Consider the following 18,346-nt stretch of genomic DNA (forward strand, 5'->3'; position numbering starts at 1 on the left):
TAAACTGACGAATAAAATAGAACAGGAGGCATGGAAACATGGAACAGACTGTGGAATCTCAGAGGGAAGCGGGGCGGGAGCCAGGTGGAGGGAGATTAAACAAAGAATTTATATGCATTATCCATGGACACAGACAATAGGGTGGTGAAGGCTTGGGGCAGGACGGGAACTGGGTGGAGGGGGATATGGGGGAAAAACTGGGGATATCTGTAATATTCTCAACAATAAAGATTATAAAAAAGAAAAAGGGGGGTCATGCAGCCCACAAGGGCAAAGGAAAATAAACTGAGAAGGTTAGCCAGTTGTTTCACAGGTAGCCTGACTCTGGGGTTGCTGTGTTTGGCAGAAGACAGTGGTAGATACTAAACAAATTTCATTTACCTTCCTTTTCATTTCCCATCATCCTTTGAAGTTAGGTTGGGGACAGGTTCTGAACATGGATGTAAGCAGAGTAATGTAAACCACTTCAAGTCCTGGCCCTTTAAAATAAGAACAATTAATCCATAACTAGTAAAGCTAATTACATGCCTGCCCCATGACCTAGTAACTCCTAGAAATATGCCCAAGAGAAACAGAAGCATATGCCTACAAAAAGACAAATAAAAGAATGATCAGGCCCGCCCATGTGGCTCAGTGGTTGAACATCGATCCATGAACCAAGCAATAGGTTGCCGGTTTGATTCCCAGTCAGGGCACATGCCAGGATTTTGGGCTTCATCCCAAATAGGGGGAGTGCAGGAGGCAGCCAATCAATGCTTCTCTCTCATTGATGTTTCTACCTCTCTATTCCTCTCCCTTCATCTCTCTCTGAAAATCAATAAAAACATATTTAAAAAAAAAAAAAAAAAAAGAATGATCAGATTAGGTTTAGTCCTAGTAGGCCAAAATTTACAACAACCCAAATGTCCTGGAATGAAAAAAATTGTGCTATGTTCATACAGTAGAGTATTACATAGCTATAAAAAAAGAATGAACTACAGTTATACACACTAACATGCACAAACTTTTGAGTGAGAGAAACCAGACATAAAGAAAATTTTAATGTACTAGAGGCCCGGTGCATGAAATTTGTGCACGGGTAGGGTCCCTAGGCCTGGCCGGCGATCAGGGCTGATCGGGGCCTTTCAGCTGCCAGCCAGGGCCTTCCTTCGTTCCACGCTACCCCCTGGTGGTCAGCACACGTCATAGCAAGTGGACAAATTCCCAGTTGGTCGAACTCCCAAGAGGACAATTTGCATATTAGCCTTTTATTATATAGGATGCTTTCATTAATGTAAATGTGAGAAAAAGGCAAAATGAAGCTATGGTGATAGGAGTCAGGATAAAGGCTATCTCTGTTCACAGGTGTGTTCACTGGGAAGGGGCACAGAGAGCTTCCTGGCATGATGGAAAAATTCTTTTCTGGATAGTTGTCTCAGAAGTGAAGGTAAATGCAAAACATTCATAAAGCTGTACACTTAAATTTCTTGTATGTTACTATGTGCAACTAAAAATTATGCATAAAATCATCAAATAATGGGGGGTGTGTGGAAAGCAACCACCAGAGGCCCAATAAGGATGAAGGGACCTTTACCCTTGAATCACTCCTTGGAGGTGCGTTGCCCTGAAGAGCTGGCCAACCTACTTTGGACTTTTTGTGAGGACAGAATAAGCCTTTCTTATCTCAAGCCTCTGAGATTTAGGGGTGCATTTGGTATCTCAGTATAGCTTCACTTTCTCGGCTAATACCCACAAATTGCCAAGGTCAGAAACCAGGTTTTGACCGCACACCAAAGGAGGCTCTGTCACAAAACAAGCTTATAAATGAGTGTATAAGTCAAAACTCCAATTTATCAAATGACAGGGAGAATAAAAAGAAGCCTTCTCATACACACTAGGGTGTCGGCGCTGTTATGGTCAATGCCTTTCTCTCCCTCAAGACAGGCCTGCATGGGAAATCAAGCCATAATCAAGCCATAAAGTTTGTTTGGAGCACCTGTTCTCAGAAAAAGGACATTTGTCAGAGGGATCACATGCTGAGTGACATCCTTCCAACAGAGCTCGTGTATCCATGTCATCGTAACGATGGTTTTGTCCGTGCAAGGTCCCTGCACTGCAGTTCCCACTCCCCTAAGCATATGCCTCAATTGCCTCGGCGGCTGTCCCTTTTTGTACTTCCATTCCTATCAGCTTTTTATTTTTATTTTTATTTTTATTTTTTAGGCATATTACTGACTCAGTCTAATCTTTAAGACAGATGTGACTGGCCTTTGAGGCATTACTTTTAGATATTTGTTTCTAACTATTCTATATGGATTTTGTATTTTTCCTTTCACAGAACCATCATAAATCTTTTTACTTTCAAATTCTGTGGTGGGAGCAGTAGGAGTTTGAAGTGGGGGGGGGGGGGGGCTGGTGTCCTTCACCATGTTCTCCAAGTGCCGATAACATCATCAGACTAATACAGACGCTGGGAATGCTAAGGACAGTGTGCCTGGATATTTTGTAAGGTTATTTGAGAGCATTTTGTAGACTTCTTGAAGTCTTGGAGGATGGTGAGAAAATTCTTATCGGAGGATGGAGAAAAAGGCACCCTTGTTATGTAGTGGAGAAAAATTTGGCAACACTCTTGCCTGCTGAATTGTGGAAAATAAAAAGTATCTCTAACACACTGGTGCATTTGGTTAAGGAAAGTTCCAGGCAGAATGTTGAAAAGTATTAGTTGATTTTTAAATATTATGTGTGATAACACATAGGTAGAGATGAGATAAAAGAATTATTTAATTTTGAAGCAGAATTTAGAGGCAATATAAAAAACCTAGGGTCTTTGGGGTAAAAAAATAAAACTGTTTTTCATTCCCAGCTTCTCCAGATGGTTAAAAAAATATGAAAGTAAAGAATTGCTTTAAGGCAAAGATTCAGTCCAGGGTGCAGCTATAAGACTCTTCCTTAAGACTGTAGAGATATTTAAGACTATTCTCCTTAGACCCCGTCAGCTTGATAAGAGGGCTTCTAAATATTTCAAGGGCATTTCCCAACAGTTTACTGACTCTCAGCTTGAGATGGAAAATGTCTTCCTCAAAGAGATTTGTGGGTATGGTCTTTTAAAAATAGAGTGGTTATAATTTAATATATAGAAATCCCCCCAAATTTTAAAGAGGATTATATTGGCAGAAGCACTACCTGCTTGGACCAAAAGAGTATAAGAATCTCACAATACAAAAACTTTCAATGCTTATATGGCAAAAATTTACATTTACATCTCAAAATGGAATATAATATTTAAAATAAAATAATGTGAAGAAAAGTGTGAAGTTATGTTGCAACCAAAATTAGCATCAAAATCAGAATTATATGCAGCTATTTTGAAAAGCTTGCCTTGTATCAACAAAGAGAATGTGTATCTGAATGCTGCTGGAGTCGAGGTGCCCCAGTGTCTTTGTCATTGTGCTCATGCCTGATATGCATTTCTTTAATGACCGCATGTAAAACTGAACAATTTAGTGTTGTTAAGTGCTCTGCATGAGATTCTTCTCCATTGATATCTTCAAACCAGAATCTTTCAAGAGCAACAATTTTTAGCTTGGCAGATCGTCAAAGCCTTTGAATTCAGCCACAAGTTGCCAGATTAGTTTCCTTCATTTGCTGTGTATCTTTTTTTTTTTAAATTTCTTTATTGATTAAGGTATCACATATTTGTCCTCATCCCCCCATTCCCAGCCCACACCCCTCCCCACACATGCCCCCACCCCCCTGTTGTCCTTAACCACTGGTTAGGCTCATATGCTTGCACACAAGTCCTTTGGTTGATCTCTCCCCTTTACCTTCTTTGAAGAAACTCTTTGCTGCACCTTGTTGATGAACCCCAAAGCCTTTTTTTTTTTTTTTTTATGAAAAGAAGCAACAATGAAGTCCCAAGAGAGTATCCAGTCAAGCTACTGGTCATCGGCAGCCTAAAAGAATAAATGGCCCATGCAGACACAGTCTGTAACATCACCATTAAACCTGGTGGCAGCATGATGAGGAACCTTTCTTTTAAAAAAAGTCTGATATATCTTATAATCCTATATAAGAAGATGTAATATGCAAATGGTCATTATGCCGTGAAGCATGACAACCGACCACTTAACGACAGGATCACGGATCAGCAGGAGGGTGGGGCAGCGAGCTACAAGCGGGCAGCGGAGAGCTAAAGGAGGGGGCAGGGCAGCAAGCTCTAGTGGGGGCGGGGGGAGGGCAGAGGGAGCTACAAGAGGGCAGGGCAGCGGGAGGAGAGCTACAGGAGGGCGGCAGTGAGCTACTGGCGAGCTACTGGCGCACAGATTCGTGGGCAGGGCTACTAGTACCTTATAAAGCAATGTACAAATGTAAACTACTGGTTTACAAACTGCTCCATTTTGCAACTTTTTTTCCCAATCTAAAAGCACAGATAATCTTCCCTGAGACCTGTATCAATGCCTTCCCATTCTGGAATTTCTACAGCAGCGACAGCAAAGATACAGAGACCCTTTCAATTCCTTTGAATCTGAAACTTTGTCTGAAATTGTCTCTTTGCCATCCAACTCATTAGCACTGTCATCTAACACCTGTGGCAACAATAACTGTGCCCTTCCCTTCTCAAATAGCTTTAAGCTTCAAGTCTCCATTTAACAGTTAATTAAAATAAATTACCTGCTTTTAATTGTATATAAAAATTTTCCTTAGTTATTGGTATTTTCTGTGCCACATGGTAAGCATTATAATGTTTATCATTATGCACGCAAACTACATGAGCTATAGCATTCAAAAGCAATTGATAGCAACCATATTAATTGTTTGGTGATTAAAATGATATTCTTTAAGTATTATACTTCCTAACAGGATAGTTTGTTATGTATATTTGGCATTTTACTTTATCTGAAACATGTTAGCAATTTTGGGGTTGATGTGTAACACATTTTATCTTTTTCCATTTAAAAGCAGGCTCCCATTTAGAAATTTCTTGCAGAACATCAGATTTTCACAGATGGATTATTAAAATTAGGTAGGATAATCGTGCATTGCTCTTCCTATAATTTCGGAGGACAAATTCATGCTATATTTCTGATTCATATCTTCATTGGAGAATTTTAAGAAATCATTGTAATTATCTGTTCCTAGCCTACCATTGTGTGTAAGGTGTGTTAAGAGGTGGGGGTGGGTGGGAGAATAACTTGAGCATGAGAGCTGTATTTGGTCCTGAGGAAGCTGCTGGAATAACTGGGGTAACTGCACAGAACTTCAGGTTGTCCCCTTGGAAAGGGGAAGGTACATTTATCTGTGGGAAGCAGGATGTGCTCTGATATTTGGGTAGCCAGAGGCATAGAACTGTGTAGGGCAATGCTGGCTGCCCCCAATATCTGTTCTTCTTATTTTGCTCAGTAATGAAACCTGAAAAAGTTAGCTGGCAGTAGTCCAACCAATAAACAAAGACTACATTTCCCAGCCTGTCTTGCAACCAAGTGTGGCCATGTGACTAAGCTTGGGCCAATGGGATGTAAGGAGAAGTACTTTGCATACATCTTTTGGGAAGTTTTCTTAAAGAGAAGTATGTCCTCTTTTCCTCTTTTGCTGGTCTTCCTGCTTAGCATGTGGATATCATGGCTCAAGGTGAAGCAGCCCTCTTAGAAGTCAGGGTGGAAATCAGAGGTAACAGCAGAGCAACCTGTCAGAAGGAGTCTGGGATCCCTGATGGTAATGGAGCCACTGTCTTAGCCTAAGTCAGTTTATATTTACCTGAGTGAGAAATTTGTATCTCTTCATCACTGTTATTTTGGGCTTTTCTTTTAATGACTACTCCTCTTTTGTTTCCTTTAAATGACTATCCTGTATTATCTTATTGACTTTATACTATCTTATATTATTATTACACCTAGTTTATATTATCTTATTTAGATTTCTTGTTTATTTTCCATCTTCTCTCTCTAGAATGCTAGTGGTAGGGAAGTCAATTAGCTTACCCTTTGCAGTATTCTATCAGTGGTCTGCAAACTGTGGCTCGCGAGCCATACGTGGCTCACGAGCCGCGGTTTGCCGCTCTGTTGACTAATGAGTTTGCCGACCACTGACCTCCTAGACTCTCGATTCCAAAAATTACAGGCTGCTGTTGTTCCTTGTGATTAAGCCCCTATCCCAGTGGTCGGCAAACTCGTTAGTCAACAGAGCGGCAAACCGCGGCTCGTGAGCCGCATGTGGCTCGCGAGACGCAGTTTGCCGACCACTGTTCTAAACAATTCACATTGACAATCATATTCATTGCAATACTTGCTGCAAGAGAGGCATATAACCAATTGTTTTGATTAAAATATGATCAAAAAGTATTCCTTGGGTTTTATGTTAAAGTGACAGTATTAAACAGCTTAACAGCCATCACTGATAGGCTGCTTAGATTAATATTTCCTTCATTCATTGTTTTAGAAGGGACTATTGGGAAGGGGAAAAAAACAAAACCAAACCTAATACTATTCCAATAACTGAGCTGAAGAAGTGGGAGTTTCTTAACATTCAGATGGCGTTTGACTGTCATTTAATAAGGGATTTTCCTCAAGCAAGGCTACTACATGGCCTCCCCATTTCTTTCCAAGTGATGAACATCCTTAATATTATCCAAGCCATATACTTGCCACTCATGTTTAATACCTGTAAGTTTTTTTTTAATGGCATATTTAGAGCTAGCATAAATCACCATGCTTTTCAAAGGCGTGCTTTCAGAAGCCCAGAATATCAACACTAGATCTTCTTTCTTAGACTTTAGTTTTGTGTGCCCCGTCTTACAAAGCAAATCGACAGTCATTCAGAGGCAGCAACTTCACAAAAGATGTGTAGGGGTTCTCTACAGTGTCATCCACCAAAATCTGCTCTACTTACTCTCTGATTATTTGTCTTTTGTCACTGCTTAAAGAGAAGAGAACTGCTTTCTTTCTTGTTTGGATCTCCTCTTGTGTAGTAGAAGATATTCTCACTTTCATATTGTGGAGCCTGAGAAAAAAGGTACCTACTGAGAAGGACTTGCTTGGGCTCAATTGAAAACACACACACACACACACACACACACACACACACACACACACACAACAGAGCCTACAGCCATTTTCACATAGGGCCTCTTATGCAAACCACACTTCAGGGAGAATCCTGCACTAAGGCGCCTGCCTTCTGCACTGCCTGCCTGCCTGCACCGTGTTCCTGTTATCTGAGCCAGTTTTATAAGGAAGTTCCTGGAGCAGTATGTCAGCCAACAGGACTGAGGCTTTCCCTGTCCCACTGGGCCTGTGCAGCTCTATGTAAATCATCCTCACCCATCACTCAAAGAATCTCCATTCTGACTAATCAGTAAAACGTGGAGGATTTGGAGTCCTCATTTGCAGGAAGACAAACCAATCAGGGATTAGGTGCCAGTACTTCTGTTTGCACAAGTCAGCTCCTCTCTGGCCCTTTTCCTATTCGTGGAAGACTGAAGACTGTGTTCCCTGGCCCCAGCAGACCAGCACGGGGCAGGGCAGTGCAGACCAGAGCAGAGTGGAACTGCCTAGCAGGGAAGGGGCCTGGTCCCGGGGCCACCTGTAGCAGGGCTGTTCCACAGCTAGTGCTGCTTCATAATTGAGTTGTAACACCATTGAGCTGTTTCACAGCTGTGCTGTACCACAGTTGAGCTGTTTGCACTCCATCAAGTTTCCTTCTTCACCGCACACCAAACTGGGAATTCCTGTTGGTGTTGAATTGACACCAACGACCATCAGGTGACAATATCACTAAAAACTTTAGTGACTTCATCGCTCATTGCAACTCCGTAAGCCTATGGCTGTGGTGGCAGCTCTGGCTCCGTGGCACTGGAAGGAGGGGAAGGAGGGGTGGGTGGAAACCTTGTCTCTCTGTTCACCTGTGCTCAGTAAATATTTGTAGAATGAATGAAGGAAGACTATATTAAAATAGGGTTCATCTAAAGGTAAGAAGCTCCTGCATTAAGAAACTATAGAATGTAGAATCCCAAGGAAACTGGGAGGTGTTTGTAGATGAGGAAACTGACATGTAGAGTGGTTGTATGACTTGTAGGACACACCGCTCCCTTGTCATGCCAGTTGTTGGCAAAGCTCTCTAGTCAGGTGTGTACTAATTGGATCATGAGCACTTGTCCTGGGTGCAACAGACAGGACTGCTCAGTGTCCCAGGGATTGTACAGGATGACCTATGGCCCTTTCCCCACACAGGAAGTGTATGGACAGAGCAAACATTTTTCAAGCCCTCTCAGGCCCCAGAGAGCTTAGAAAGCCCAGCAATTGGGAGCAGCGCGGTTGCAACCAGCAGGCAGCCTTAGCTAGTCATTACCTGGCACTCTAAAGAAGGGGAGCTCTCCCGGGTTCGATTCCGGTCAAGGGCATGTACCTTGGTTGCGGGCACATCCCCAGTGGGGGGTGTGCAGGAGGCAGCTGATTGATGTTTCTCTCTCATCTATGTTTCTAACTCTCTATCCCTCTCATTTCCTCTCTGTAAAAAAATCAATAAAATATATATTTAAAAAAAAGAAAAGAAAAAAAGAAGGGGAGCTGCCCAGTATAGTTGTCAGGCTCTCCCCTGGCAACCAGCTTCCTTCACCCAGCTCCCAACAAAAACTTTTAATCCCTTTCTTCCACTGCCCTTAGTTCTACTTGGCCGTGCTTGGAGAGGACAGGGACTGTAGCGCAATGTGACCCAAGCCACCAACCTTGCACATCCAACCCAGCGCTCCGTTTCCAGGGCGGGGCCTAGGGAGGCAGGCGCGTCCCAGAGCGGCGCGCGCACACCTTCCGCGCGGCGCGCCCGGCCGGGCTCGGAGAGGCGGGCGCGCGCCTCCGCTGGAGGCCCGCGGGCGCGGGAGCGCGCACGCTCCGCCTCTCCCCGCCTCCCGGTGCGCGCCCCGCCCCCTCGAGCTGCGATACGCCGAGGGCTCAACATCCGAGGACTTCGGCCCGGAGTAACCCCGCTCGCGTGACCTTTCCCCTCCATCCCCCACCTCCCGGGGCCCGCCCCCGGCGCCCGCGGTGGTTGGGCGCGCGCACCCGTCCTCCTTCCCACCTCCCTCCCAACTTCGGCTCACCCCTTAGCGTCCCCTCCGCGCTTCTCCTCGTCATGGCGGCTCTCAGCAAGTCCATCCCTCATAACTGCTACGAGATCGGCCACACTTGGCACCCTTCCTGCGGGGTTTCCTTCCTGCAGATCACGGGGGGCGCCCTGGAGGAGTCCCTGAGGATCTATATCCCTCTGTACTTGGTGAGACCCCTCAGCCCCTCCCCCGGGGCGAGTGTATGTGGAGGATGGGCCGGGGGTGCAGTCCGGCTCCCGAGAGGCTTGGGGAACTCGCCCTGTGTCTGTTTCTCATTTGGAGGGGTCAGAGTGGTTTTTTTTTTTTTTTTTTTTTTTTTTTTTTTTTTTTTTTGGTGGGGGAGGGTATTGGGATTGGGGAGGTCCCAAGGGGCAGATGTCCCAAATCCTACTCCGGGTGGGAGAAGGGGGAGGGGAATTAGAGGTTGAGCTGTCATCTAAATGCCTGTTTTTCGGCAGAGGATGGGCCCCCAAGTCCGGGATTAAGTTTAGAACACTTACAATTGTGACTACAGGGACCTGCGTGTATTTTGCTCTCTCCTGCCTGGCGGTGGAGAGGTCAGCGAGGCGACGAGAAATGGCCTGCAATCTTTCCTCATATAAAATCCCTCTGTTCCCCCCATCCTCATTCTTTTTTTTTTTTTTTAAAGGACATATTTGACAGCCAGTTCATGTGACCACAGATCTTGTCTCAGTGTGGAATGGCAGGATTGTGGCTTGAGGGTTTTGCAAGTTTTTTTGCAAGCTCCCAAAGCAGACACCTGGTTGAGATTTTTTTTCCCCCCGTGGTGATTTAAAGGGTGTTTCCAGTCTTAGAGTGAGTGAAGGTGATTAGATCTTAGTTTATGTTAACTAGGTCCTCTAATTACTCAGCTTTACATGCAGGGCAGTCTTTAGTTTGGAGTTTTTAATAGAGAATATTTGAAAATATGTGTATCACTGAGAACTGGTAAGGAAGTTTGTTCTTAAATGCTCTGAACAGCATCGTTTTTGTTTTTTAATGACCTGGTCCTTGGTATTAAAGATTTATTACTTTGGTTATTGAAGTTCAGTCTCTGTTTTGTCGCCCAATAGCGTCTGTGTCCTAAGAAGGCAGAGGTCATCTTGTTTGTATTTCCTGAAAGTTTCATTCAGTATTCAGTGGGTGGTTACTTCTTACCTCTCATTCAGTAATGATTTGAATTTATACCCTACTATGCCTAGAAATGTGTCATAGCCATACTTGTAGTACTTCAACAGTTTGATTATTTATTACAGAGATAATACAGAAGATGGTAACTCTCTCTGAGATTTCAGAAGCCAGTTTTATTTTGATCATATAGACTGATACTTTTCAAATCTGAATATGTTAGGAATCTCCTCGGCAAGCATGTTAAAATAGGGGTTCTGATTTAGCAGGTCTGGGTGGGGCCTGGGATTTTGCATGCCTAACAAATTCCCAGGTACTATAGATGCTGCTAGACTAAGAGCCACACTTTGAATAGTAAGAACTGAGAGTGGAGGCCAATACTAATAAACTTGTTATTGGAGCTGGAAATTTATCCCTTGATTTTCTTTGGCAAAGACGCATGTTTACCTATCTGCTTTTCCACATGAATGTGGTCAGTCTGTAGTTCAGTGTTTGCTTGTTTTCCTTAATAGAACACCTACAAACATTTTTGAGCTCATGGTATGTTCAATAATACAAAAAGATTGTCTGTGCCCTTGTGGGGTTATGATGTAGGTGGGGAGAGAGCTTATGCTATGTAATTTCTCTTTTGAAAATCCGTAATACTTTTATGCTGCCCTACTCATTCATTCGACAATTGTTTGCTGAGTGTTTTGACAGTTGTCATATCTACATCCTAGACAATTTATTGGTATCTTCCATGATAGGGAAGTTCAGGGGAAGCAACAGATATTTCTGTTCTTCTATTCCAGCAGTTGAGGTGGGGGCAGGGGTGTCAGGAAAGATTTGTGTTTTACTGTTATGTCTTCAACTTAATTAAATATTCTTGAGGGTAAATTCTCCATCTAATTTAGCCTGTATCCCTTACAGCTGTGTATTTCAAACTTTGGGTTGCTACTCAGAAGTGGTTGTGAAATAAAATTATTGGGAATTGACCAGTATTTTATTTTAAGTGAAATAGAAGAGAATAGAAAAAAATTAGAGTCCATTGGAGGCACTAAGCATAAAAATTATTTCAAGACAGTTTTATTTTAGATATATTTGTATATGTGGCTGGGGCTACTTAGAGCATATATAGCAACACTTTACTCTTTATCAGTGTTGGGTAGTTGTTGATTACATGTGTAATATCAGGTGCCACAATACAAGTCGGTAGGGGAAGAAGTGGCCTTTTAAAAGGGATTAGAGATGTGAATTTGAATCTCTGCTCCATCAGTTATTTAGCTGTTTGACTTTTTGCATGTTACTTTGACTTTCTCTGTAAGAATTGAAGACATATCGTGTGTGTGTGTGTGTGTGTGTGTGTGTGTGTGTGTGTGTGTGTATAGTTAATCCTTACCAGAGGATATTTTCCCTTTGGTTTTTAGAGAGAGTGGAGGTAGGGGGAGAGGCACAGAAAGAGAAACATTGATGTTAGAGAGACACATCTATTGATTGCCTTCCGCACCAGGGCCGGTACATGCCCTTGACCTAAATCGAACCCGGTATTCTTCAGTCCTCAGGCCGACACTCTATTCACTGAGCCAAACCAGCTAGGGCTGTATCACATATTTTCTAGTTCATAATAGGTCTTGAATAATTAGGCCATTATTTTGCAGAAGATTATTATAACCATGTTTTAGGGCTATTGTGAGGGCATAAATGGGGTAACAGTGTGTAGGAATAGCAGCTATCACATAGTAGGGCCCTAATAAAGTGTTGGAATTATTAAAATAGTGCATTCATTATAATCAATGTCTCTATCTCCTGTTAGAATGGTGGTTTGTATTCAGTGCTAGCACAGTACCTCAATGAATGCTTAATAAGTGTCTGAATGAGTACAGGACTCAATGAATGAACTCAGAAATAGCTCAGGAGTAAAGAGATAATCCGCAGTTCTAAAGAAGTGCCAGAGAGAATGGAAGGACAGTCTTAGAGGCATTTGACAAGAGGTATATTTCACAGAAAGAATGAACAGGACTTAGAGACTGACAATATTAGGGGTAGTGTGCTGACTGGTTTATGCTTCTAGGACAGTGATGGGCAACCTTTTGAGCTTGGTGTGTCAAACTTCGCCAAAAAACTGAGCATAACTCGGGTAGTGTGTCACTTTGAGGAAAAAAACATTATTTCGCAAATGTTTCATCCTCAGGAGCAGCAAATGTTTCATCCTCTGCATGAGCGGCCGCATGTCATCAGAAATGGCTACGCGTGTCAGTGCTGACACGTGTGTCATAGGTTCGCCATCACTGTTCTAGGATTTCAAGTCATTGATGCTGTTGCCAACATTGGTAGAAGTTTTGAAGGCCAACTGATTTAGGGGGAAACTTTTAATTGTGTGTTTTCTGGAGCTTATAAAATGGGTCTTGTATATTTGCTTTTTATTATAAACTAGGGGCCTGGTGCATGAAATTTGTGCATGGGGGGGTCCCTCAGCGTGACCTGCACCCTCTCCAATCTGGGAGCCCTCAGGGGATGTCCTACTGACAGCTTAGGCCTGCTCCCTGTGGTTCTCTGCTCTCTGCGGACCTGCCTGCTTGACCCCACCGCAGGCCCTGGTGTCTGCTCTCTGTGGGGGCCTGCTTGCCCTTTGCTGCCTGGGCCAGGGGCAAGCAGGGCCCTGCTGTCTGCTCTCTGGCTTGCTGCCACAGGGGCAAGCAGGGCCCTGCTGTCTGCTCGCTCGCTGCAGAGGACGTTCCTGTCCCGCCCCTGGCCACTTGCTTGCGCACCGGTTTGGAGCGCCTGGGTCCCGGAGATGTTCTCGCCCTGCCCCCAGCTGCTCGGTGCCTGTGAGCGTAGGCCTGGAGTGCCCCCGGCCACTCCAGGCCTACGCGCTGGCCTACAGGCTCAGAGTGGCCTGGCTCCCAAGGATGCCTGTCCCCGGGACGCAGGTCGCTTGACGCCAGTGTGCATGCAAGCTGCTGCAGAGTGGGAACATCCATTGTGTTCCTGCCTTGTCCCTGGCTGCTTGGCTATTGCATGTGTAGGCCCGGAATGGCCGGGGGTCATTTCGGGACCCCAGCCGCTCCGGGCTTATGTGTGGGCCTACAGGCTCAGAGCAGCCTGGGTCCTGAGGACGCCCATCCCCGGGACCCTGGCCACTTGGTGCTGGTGCGCGCACAAGTGGCTGCCCCGCTCTTGGCCGCTTGGTGCCCGCATATGCAAATTAGCCCTCCATCTTTGTCAGGTTAATTTGCATACACACTCCTGATTGGCTGGTGGGCGTCGTGAAGTGACAGCCAATTTGCATCTTTCTCTTTTATTAGTGTAGATATTAACCTTATATTTTGCACTAAACTGATTGCTTTTGTTCCTTTTATATTTCTTCTTTTGTTCAATGCACCTATTCTCATGCTTCTTTTATATTTTGGTATCCACAGCTGTTCTTAGTATTTTCCTTATAATGCTTAAACCATGTTGAAATGTAGATCACTAAATCTTTTTAATAGTGAATCTGTGTTTTCACAATTTGTAAAAAACATCCATCTTCATCATTAATCCATTTCATGTAGTTTTTTAAAAAGAATCATACATATGTTGTAAAATATGCTAACATTTTATGCATGTACCAAAAATGTATTTCAGGAATTTATGTTCTGTTGAATGTTAGTTATTGCCACATACTCACGTATGAAACAGTGGTTAAAGTGTTTAAACTGTAGCCTATTACTAAAATTAATGAAAGCATAGTAACCTCCGTAATTTGTGGCAAATTTAGAATACACAATTGCCCATTTAGGGGGATTCTATGCTGTTCAAGTTCTTAGGTGCCTTCTCTAAGAAGGAAAACTTGTTCACTCATCTCAGGTTGTTTTAACCCTTTGCACTTACTTGCTTTTTTCTTGATTCCTTTATTCTACTCGGGATTTAATTTTTTAAATATCCCAGATTTTACAAAGCGCAGCAGTAGAATAGAAAACTGGAGTTTCTTTTCATACAAACTTATTTATTTGGATTTTTTTATATTTCAAATTATTGATACATTCAAAGAGTATAAAAAGAGCTGCTACTGATGCTAACCATGTCGAGTCACACTCGACATCCGAGTGCAAAAGGTTAAGACCTTTCTTACTTTTGCTATTTCTAGGTGACTTAACTCAGGACCACCAGATAAGGGTATTGACATTTACCTTTAGCTGACTCCTTTTGGGAAGGAATGAATTAAAAACCTGCTTTTAAAATTGACCTTTAGATGTTTGTTTAAACTCTTCTTCAGAATATGAAAATGTTTACTTAATATTTACTTCCTTTGAACCTTTTAATCTAACAATTTTGTTATGTTATGGAGGCTCAATTAATCATCTCCAGACTGAATTAAAATTTAAGTAAAAGCTGGAATTTTTAGGATTAAAAAACAATTTATGGACAGTCTTTAGTTTCTAAAGACTTAAAAACCATTCACTGAAGAAATCAATTCAGTGATATTGAATATGTGAATATAGTGTGTTGTTTTTTTTTTTGTTTGTTTTTTAATGTTCTCACAGTTTTATTTTATGGGAAAAATGGCAATTCTATAAAACTTAACTACACTTACAAGAGGCTGTTCAGATTTCTGTACTTTAATATGGCTTAGGTGGCAGGATCCTGGATTCTGGGATCAAATTGCCTGTTAGAATTCTAGTTTACTATTTACTAGCTGGGTAACCTCAGACAAATGATCTAACCATTCTTAGCCTCAATTTCTGTGTCTGTAGTATTGGAGGGAAGATAAATTTTCACTCTAGATAACTTTGTGAGGATTTAATGAGTTACAATATGTAAAGTGCTTCTGGCACATAGTATGGACTGAGTTTTTAAAGGCAGTGGATTAGCAGGTTTTTTAGAGAAAATGAGATCAGCAATGAGACTTTTTAGATTTTGGTAATAAGCAGGACTTTTCTAGGCCATATTGGGGGGTGGGGAGAGAGAGAGGGGGGGGAGGGGAATTAAGGAATACCAACTGCTGAGAATATCTGTCTGGATTATTTGACCGTTGGAAATCATGGAATTTTTAAATAATGTGGACTATTCCCCTTATTTTTTTGCTTTAAGCCTACTTTAGGGGGTGGAATTGAGGGACTCTTATCTTTCTATTCAATGAGTAAATGATGATTATTATACTACTAGAGGCCTGGTGCACGAAATTCGTGTACGGGGGTGGGGAGGTGGTGGCCCTCAGCCCAGCCTGCAACCTCTCCAATCTGGAACCCCTCGAGGGATGTCTGACTGCCTGTTTAGGCCTGATCCCAGTAGGATCGGGCCTAAATGGGCAGTCGGATATCCCTCTCACAATCCAGGACTGCTGGCTCCCAACTGCTCGCCTGCCTGCCTTCCTGATTGTCCCTAACTGCTTCTGCCTGCCAGCCTAATCACCCCCTAACCACTCCTCTGCCAGTCTGATTGATGCCTAACTGCTCCCCTGCCAGCCTGATTGCCCCTAACTGCCCTCCCCTGCAGACCTGGTCCCCCCCCCCCCCCCAACTGCTCTCCCCTGCAGGCCTGGGTCCCCCCCAACTGCCCTTCTCTGCAGGCCCGGTTACCCCCAACTTCCCTCCTCTGCCGGCCTGGTCACCCCTAACTGCCCTCCCCTGCAGGCTTGATCACCCCCAACTGCCCGCCCTTGCAGGCCTGGTCCCTCCCAACTGCCTTCCCCTGCTGGCCTGATCACCCACAACTGCTCTCCCTTGCAGACCTGGTCCCTCCCAACTGCCCTCCCCTGCTGGCCATCTTGTGATGGCCATCTTGTGTTCAAATGGGGGCAGCCATCTTTGACCACATGGGGGCAGCCATCTTGTATGTTGGAGTGATGGTCAATTTGCATGTTACTCTTTTATTAGATAGGATAGTGGCCTGGTGCTCAGGTGGGGGCCAGCTGGTTTGCCCTGAAGGGTGTCCTGGATCAGGGTGGGGGTTCCCTTGGGGCGTGGGACGGCCTGGGCAAGGGGCCTGTGGTGGTTTGCAGGCTGGCCACGACCCCCAGTGACCCAAGCGGAGGCCTTGGTATCTGGGATTTATTTATCTTCTATAATTGAAACTTTGTAGCCTTGAGCAGAGGCCTGGGCCAGCCAGGGTGTGCAGGAAGCTTGGCTTCCTCCATTTCTGGGCAAACCCAAGCCTCCTGCTCTCTCTGTGGCCGCAGCCATTTTTGTTGGGATTTATTTATCTTCTATAATTGAAACTTGTTAGCCTTGAGTGGTGGCCTGGGCCTGCCAGGGTGTGCAGGAAGCTTGGCTTCCTCCATTGCCAGGGAAACCCAAGCCTCCTGCTCACTCCGTGGCCACAGCCATCTTGGTTGGGTTAATTTGCATACTCACTCCTGATTGGCTGGTGGGCGAGGCTTTTGAGTGTAGCAGAGGTACGGTCAATTTGAATATTACTCTTTTATTAGATAGGATTTGTTATCCTTTGGAGGTGTAACAGTCATTTGGTCTTTTTCTTTTAAATGAGCAATTAAATGATGAATTTTCCTGTTCATTAATATGACATTTTGAGTTTGTTGAACTTGTTTTTATTTATTTATTTTTTTAAAGAGTTGTGCATTTATTTATTTATTTATTTATTTAGTTTGCTGCTGTTGTTGTTGTTAATCCTCACCGGAGGATATTTTTCCATTGATTTTTTTTAGCGAGAGTGGAAGCAAGGGGGAGAAACAGATAGAGAGGGAAACATCCATGTGAGAGAGACACATTGATTGGTTGCCTCTACCTGCACTGGGGCCAGGGCCAGGGCCTGAAATTGAGCCTGCAACTGAGGTAGGTGCCCTTGACCAGAACTGAACCTGGGACCCTTCAGTCTGCAGGCTAGCACTCTATCCACTGAGCCACATAGGCTAGGGCTGAACTTGTTTTTATATGTTATTTGTTTGTTATTCTTTGGCTGATCTCTTGAGTACAAAGAACAGTTCTAGTACATCATTCACAGTTGGAAGTTGAAGATTTACTATTGCACTAAACACTTTCTCAACCTATTTGTGTAGCAACTATCTCTGAATACACCTGGCCAAATCTGGCTTACTTTTGTTTGACCCTTTAGTTATCATAGATTAGGAAAAAAAAATTAACATTGGAATATAGGATTTCAATAATTATGATTCATTACTGTTCATATTTCTGAGTTAGTTGATTCTTTTTTTCCCCAGCTTACTTTGTTTTTACAAAATTGTTTATTGTTGAAAGTATTATGTATGTCTCCTTTTTCCCCCTTGACCTCTCCCGTCCCTCTCCACCCCCCCGACCCCCCCAGCACAGGCCCTCACTCCCCTTCTGTCTGTGTCTATTGGTTATGCTTATATGCATGCATACAAGTCCTTTGGTTGATCTCTTACCCTTCCCCCCTCCCCCCCAATAAAACAGATATTTGGTTGTTTAAAAAAGATTAAAAAGCCTTCAAATTCTTAAGTATTTTTCAATCCCAACATTATTTCCTTTTGCCTGCTCACTAGAAAATTCTCTTCAAATCAAAAGGAGTGCTCCTCTGTCTGGGACAGTTATCCTCTCCAATAAAATAATTCATTTTGGTAGAGAGAGAAACCCACCTGGAGGAATGAGGGAGCCAAGTTCACACTGGTACTCTCTGTCGTAACAGGTTTTCCATCAGGTTGTCTTCGTACCCAACTCTCTAGTTGACTCATTGTAATACAGATTATTTTGGATAACCAAACCTCTTATTTACTATTTAGAAAATTATATTTGTCATGAATTTTCACTCTTTAAAACATAGTTTTGATTATTTGCTGATAAATATTGATGAAAAAAATACAGTAATGGAGAAGGACTGAGATTTGATGATTAGATTTAATAATAGCTGAACCTATACTATTAGTATTGGAATATTTGTTTCCTATTCACTTACCAGTTATTTAATGAATCTGTTATTTTTAGGGTGCTGTGTATAGCACCTATGTGCTATGTTGTATGGTGGAGAATAAGAAAATGCACTGGAGCCCTCACTGGTTTGGCTCAGTGGATAGAGCGTTGGCCTGCAGACCGAACGGTCCTGGGTTCAGTTCCGGTCAAGGTCATGTATCTTGGTTGCAGGCTCCTCCCCAGACCAGGCCCTGGTCGGAACTCATGCAGGAAGCAACCAATCGATGTGTTTCTCTCACATCGATATTTCTCTCTGTCTGTCACTCTCTATAAAAATCAA

The 18,346-nt window shown here is 43.4% G+C and overlaps 1 protein-coding gene and 1 pseudogene across 3 annotated transcripts in view; one reads left to right on the forward strand and one right to left on the reverse strand.

The window, feature by feature from the left end:
- Positions 1-6,494: 6,494 nt before the first annotated feature.
- Positions 6,495-6,965, reverse strand: LOC307110156 (cofilin-2-like; annotated as a pseudogene). Its single transcript has one exon. The product of its transcript is annotated as a cofilin-2-like (transcript).
- A 1,927-nt stretch (positions 6,966-8,892) lies between these two features.
- TMEM135 (transmembrane protein 135) overlaps positions 8,893-18,346 on the forward strand; it is a 236,886-nt gene continuing 227,432 nt past the window's right edge. For both annotated transcript variants that reach the window (XR_013814406.1, XM_079788461.1), the window contains exon 1: positions 8,893-9,243. Coding sequence is in view for 1 of the 2 variants with exons in the window: in XM_079788461.1 (XP_079644587.1) it covers positions 9,103-9,243 (141 nt within the window). In the remaining variant the exon portion in view is untranslated. The remainder of the gene's footprint in view (positions 9,244-18,346) is intronic.

Source organism: Cnephaeus nilssonii (assembly GCF_951640355.1).
Source record: "Cnephaeus nilssonii genome assembly, chromosome: 13".
NCBI classification, from domain to species: domain Eukaryota; kingdom Metazoa; phylum Chordata; class Mammalia; order Chiroptera; family Vespertilionidae; genus Cnephaeus; species Cnephaeus nilssonii.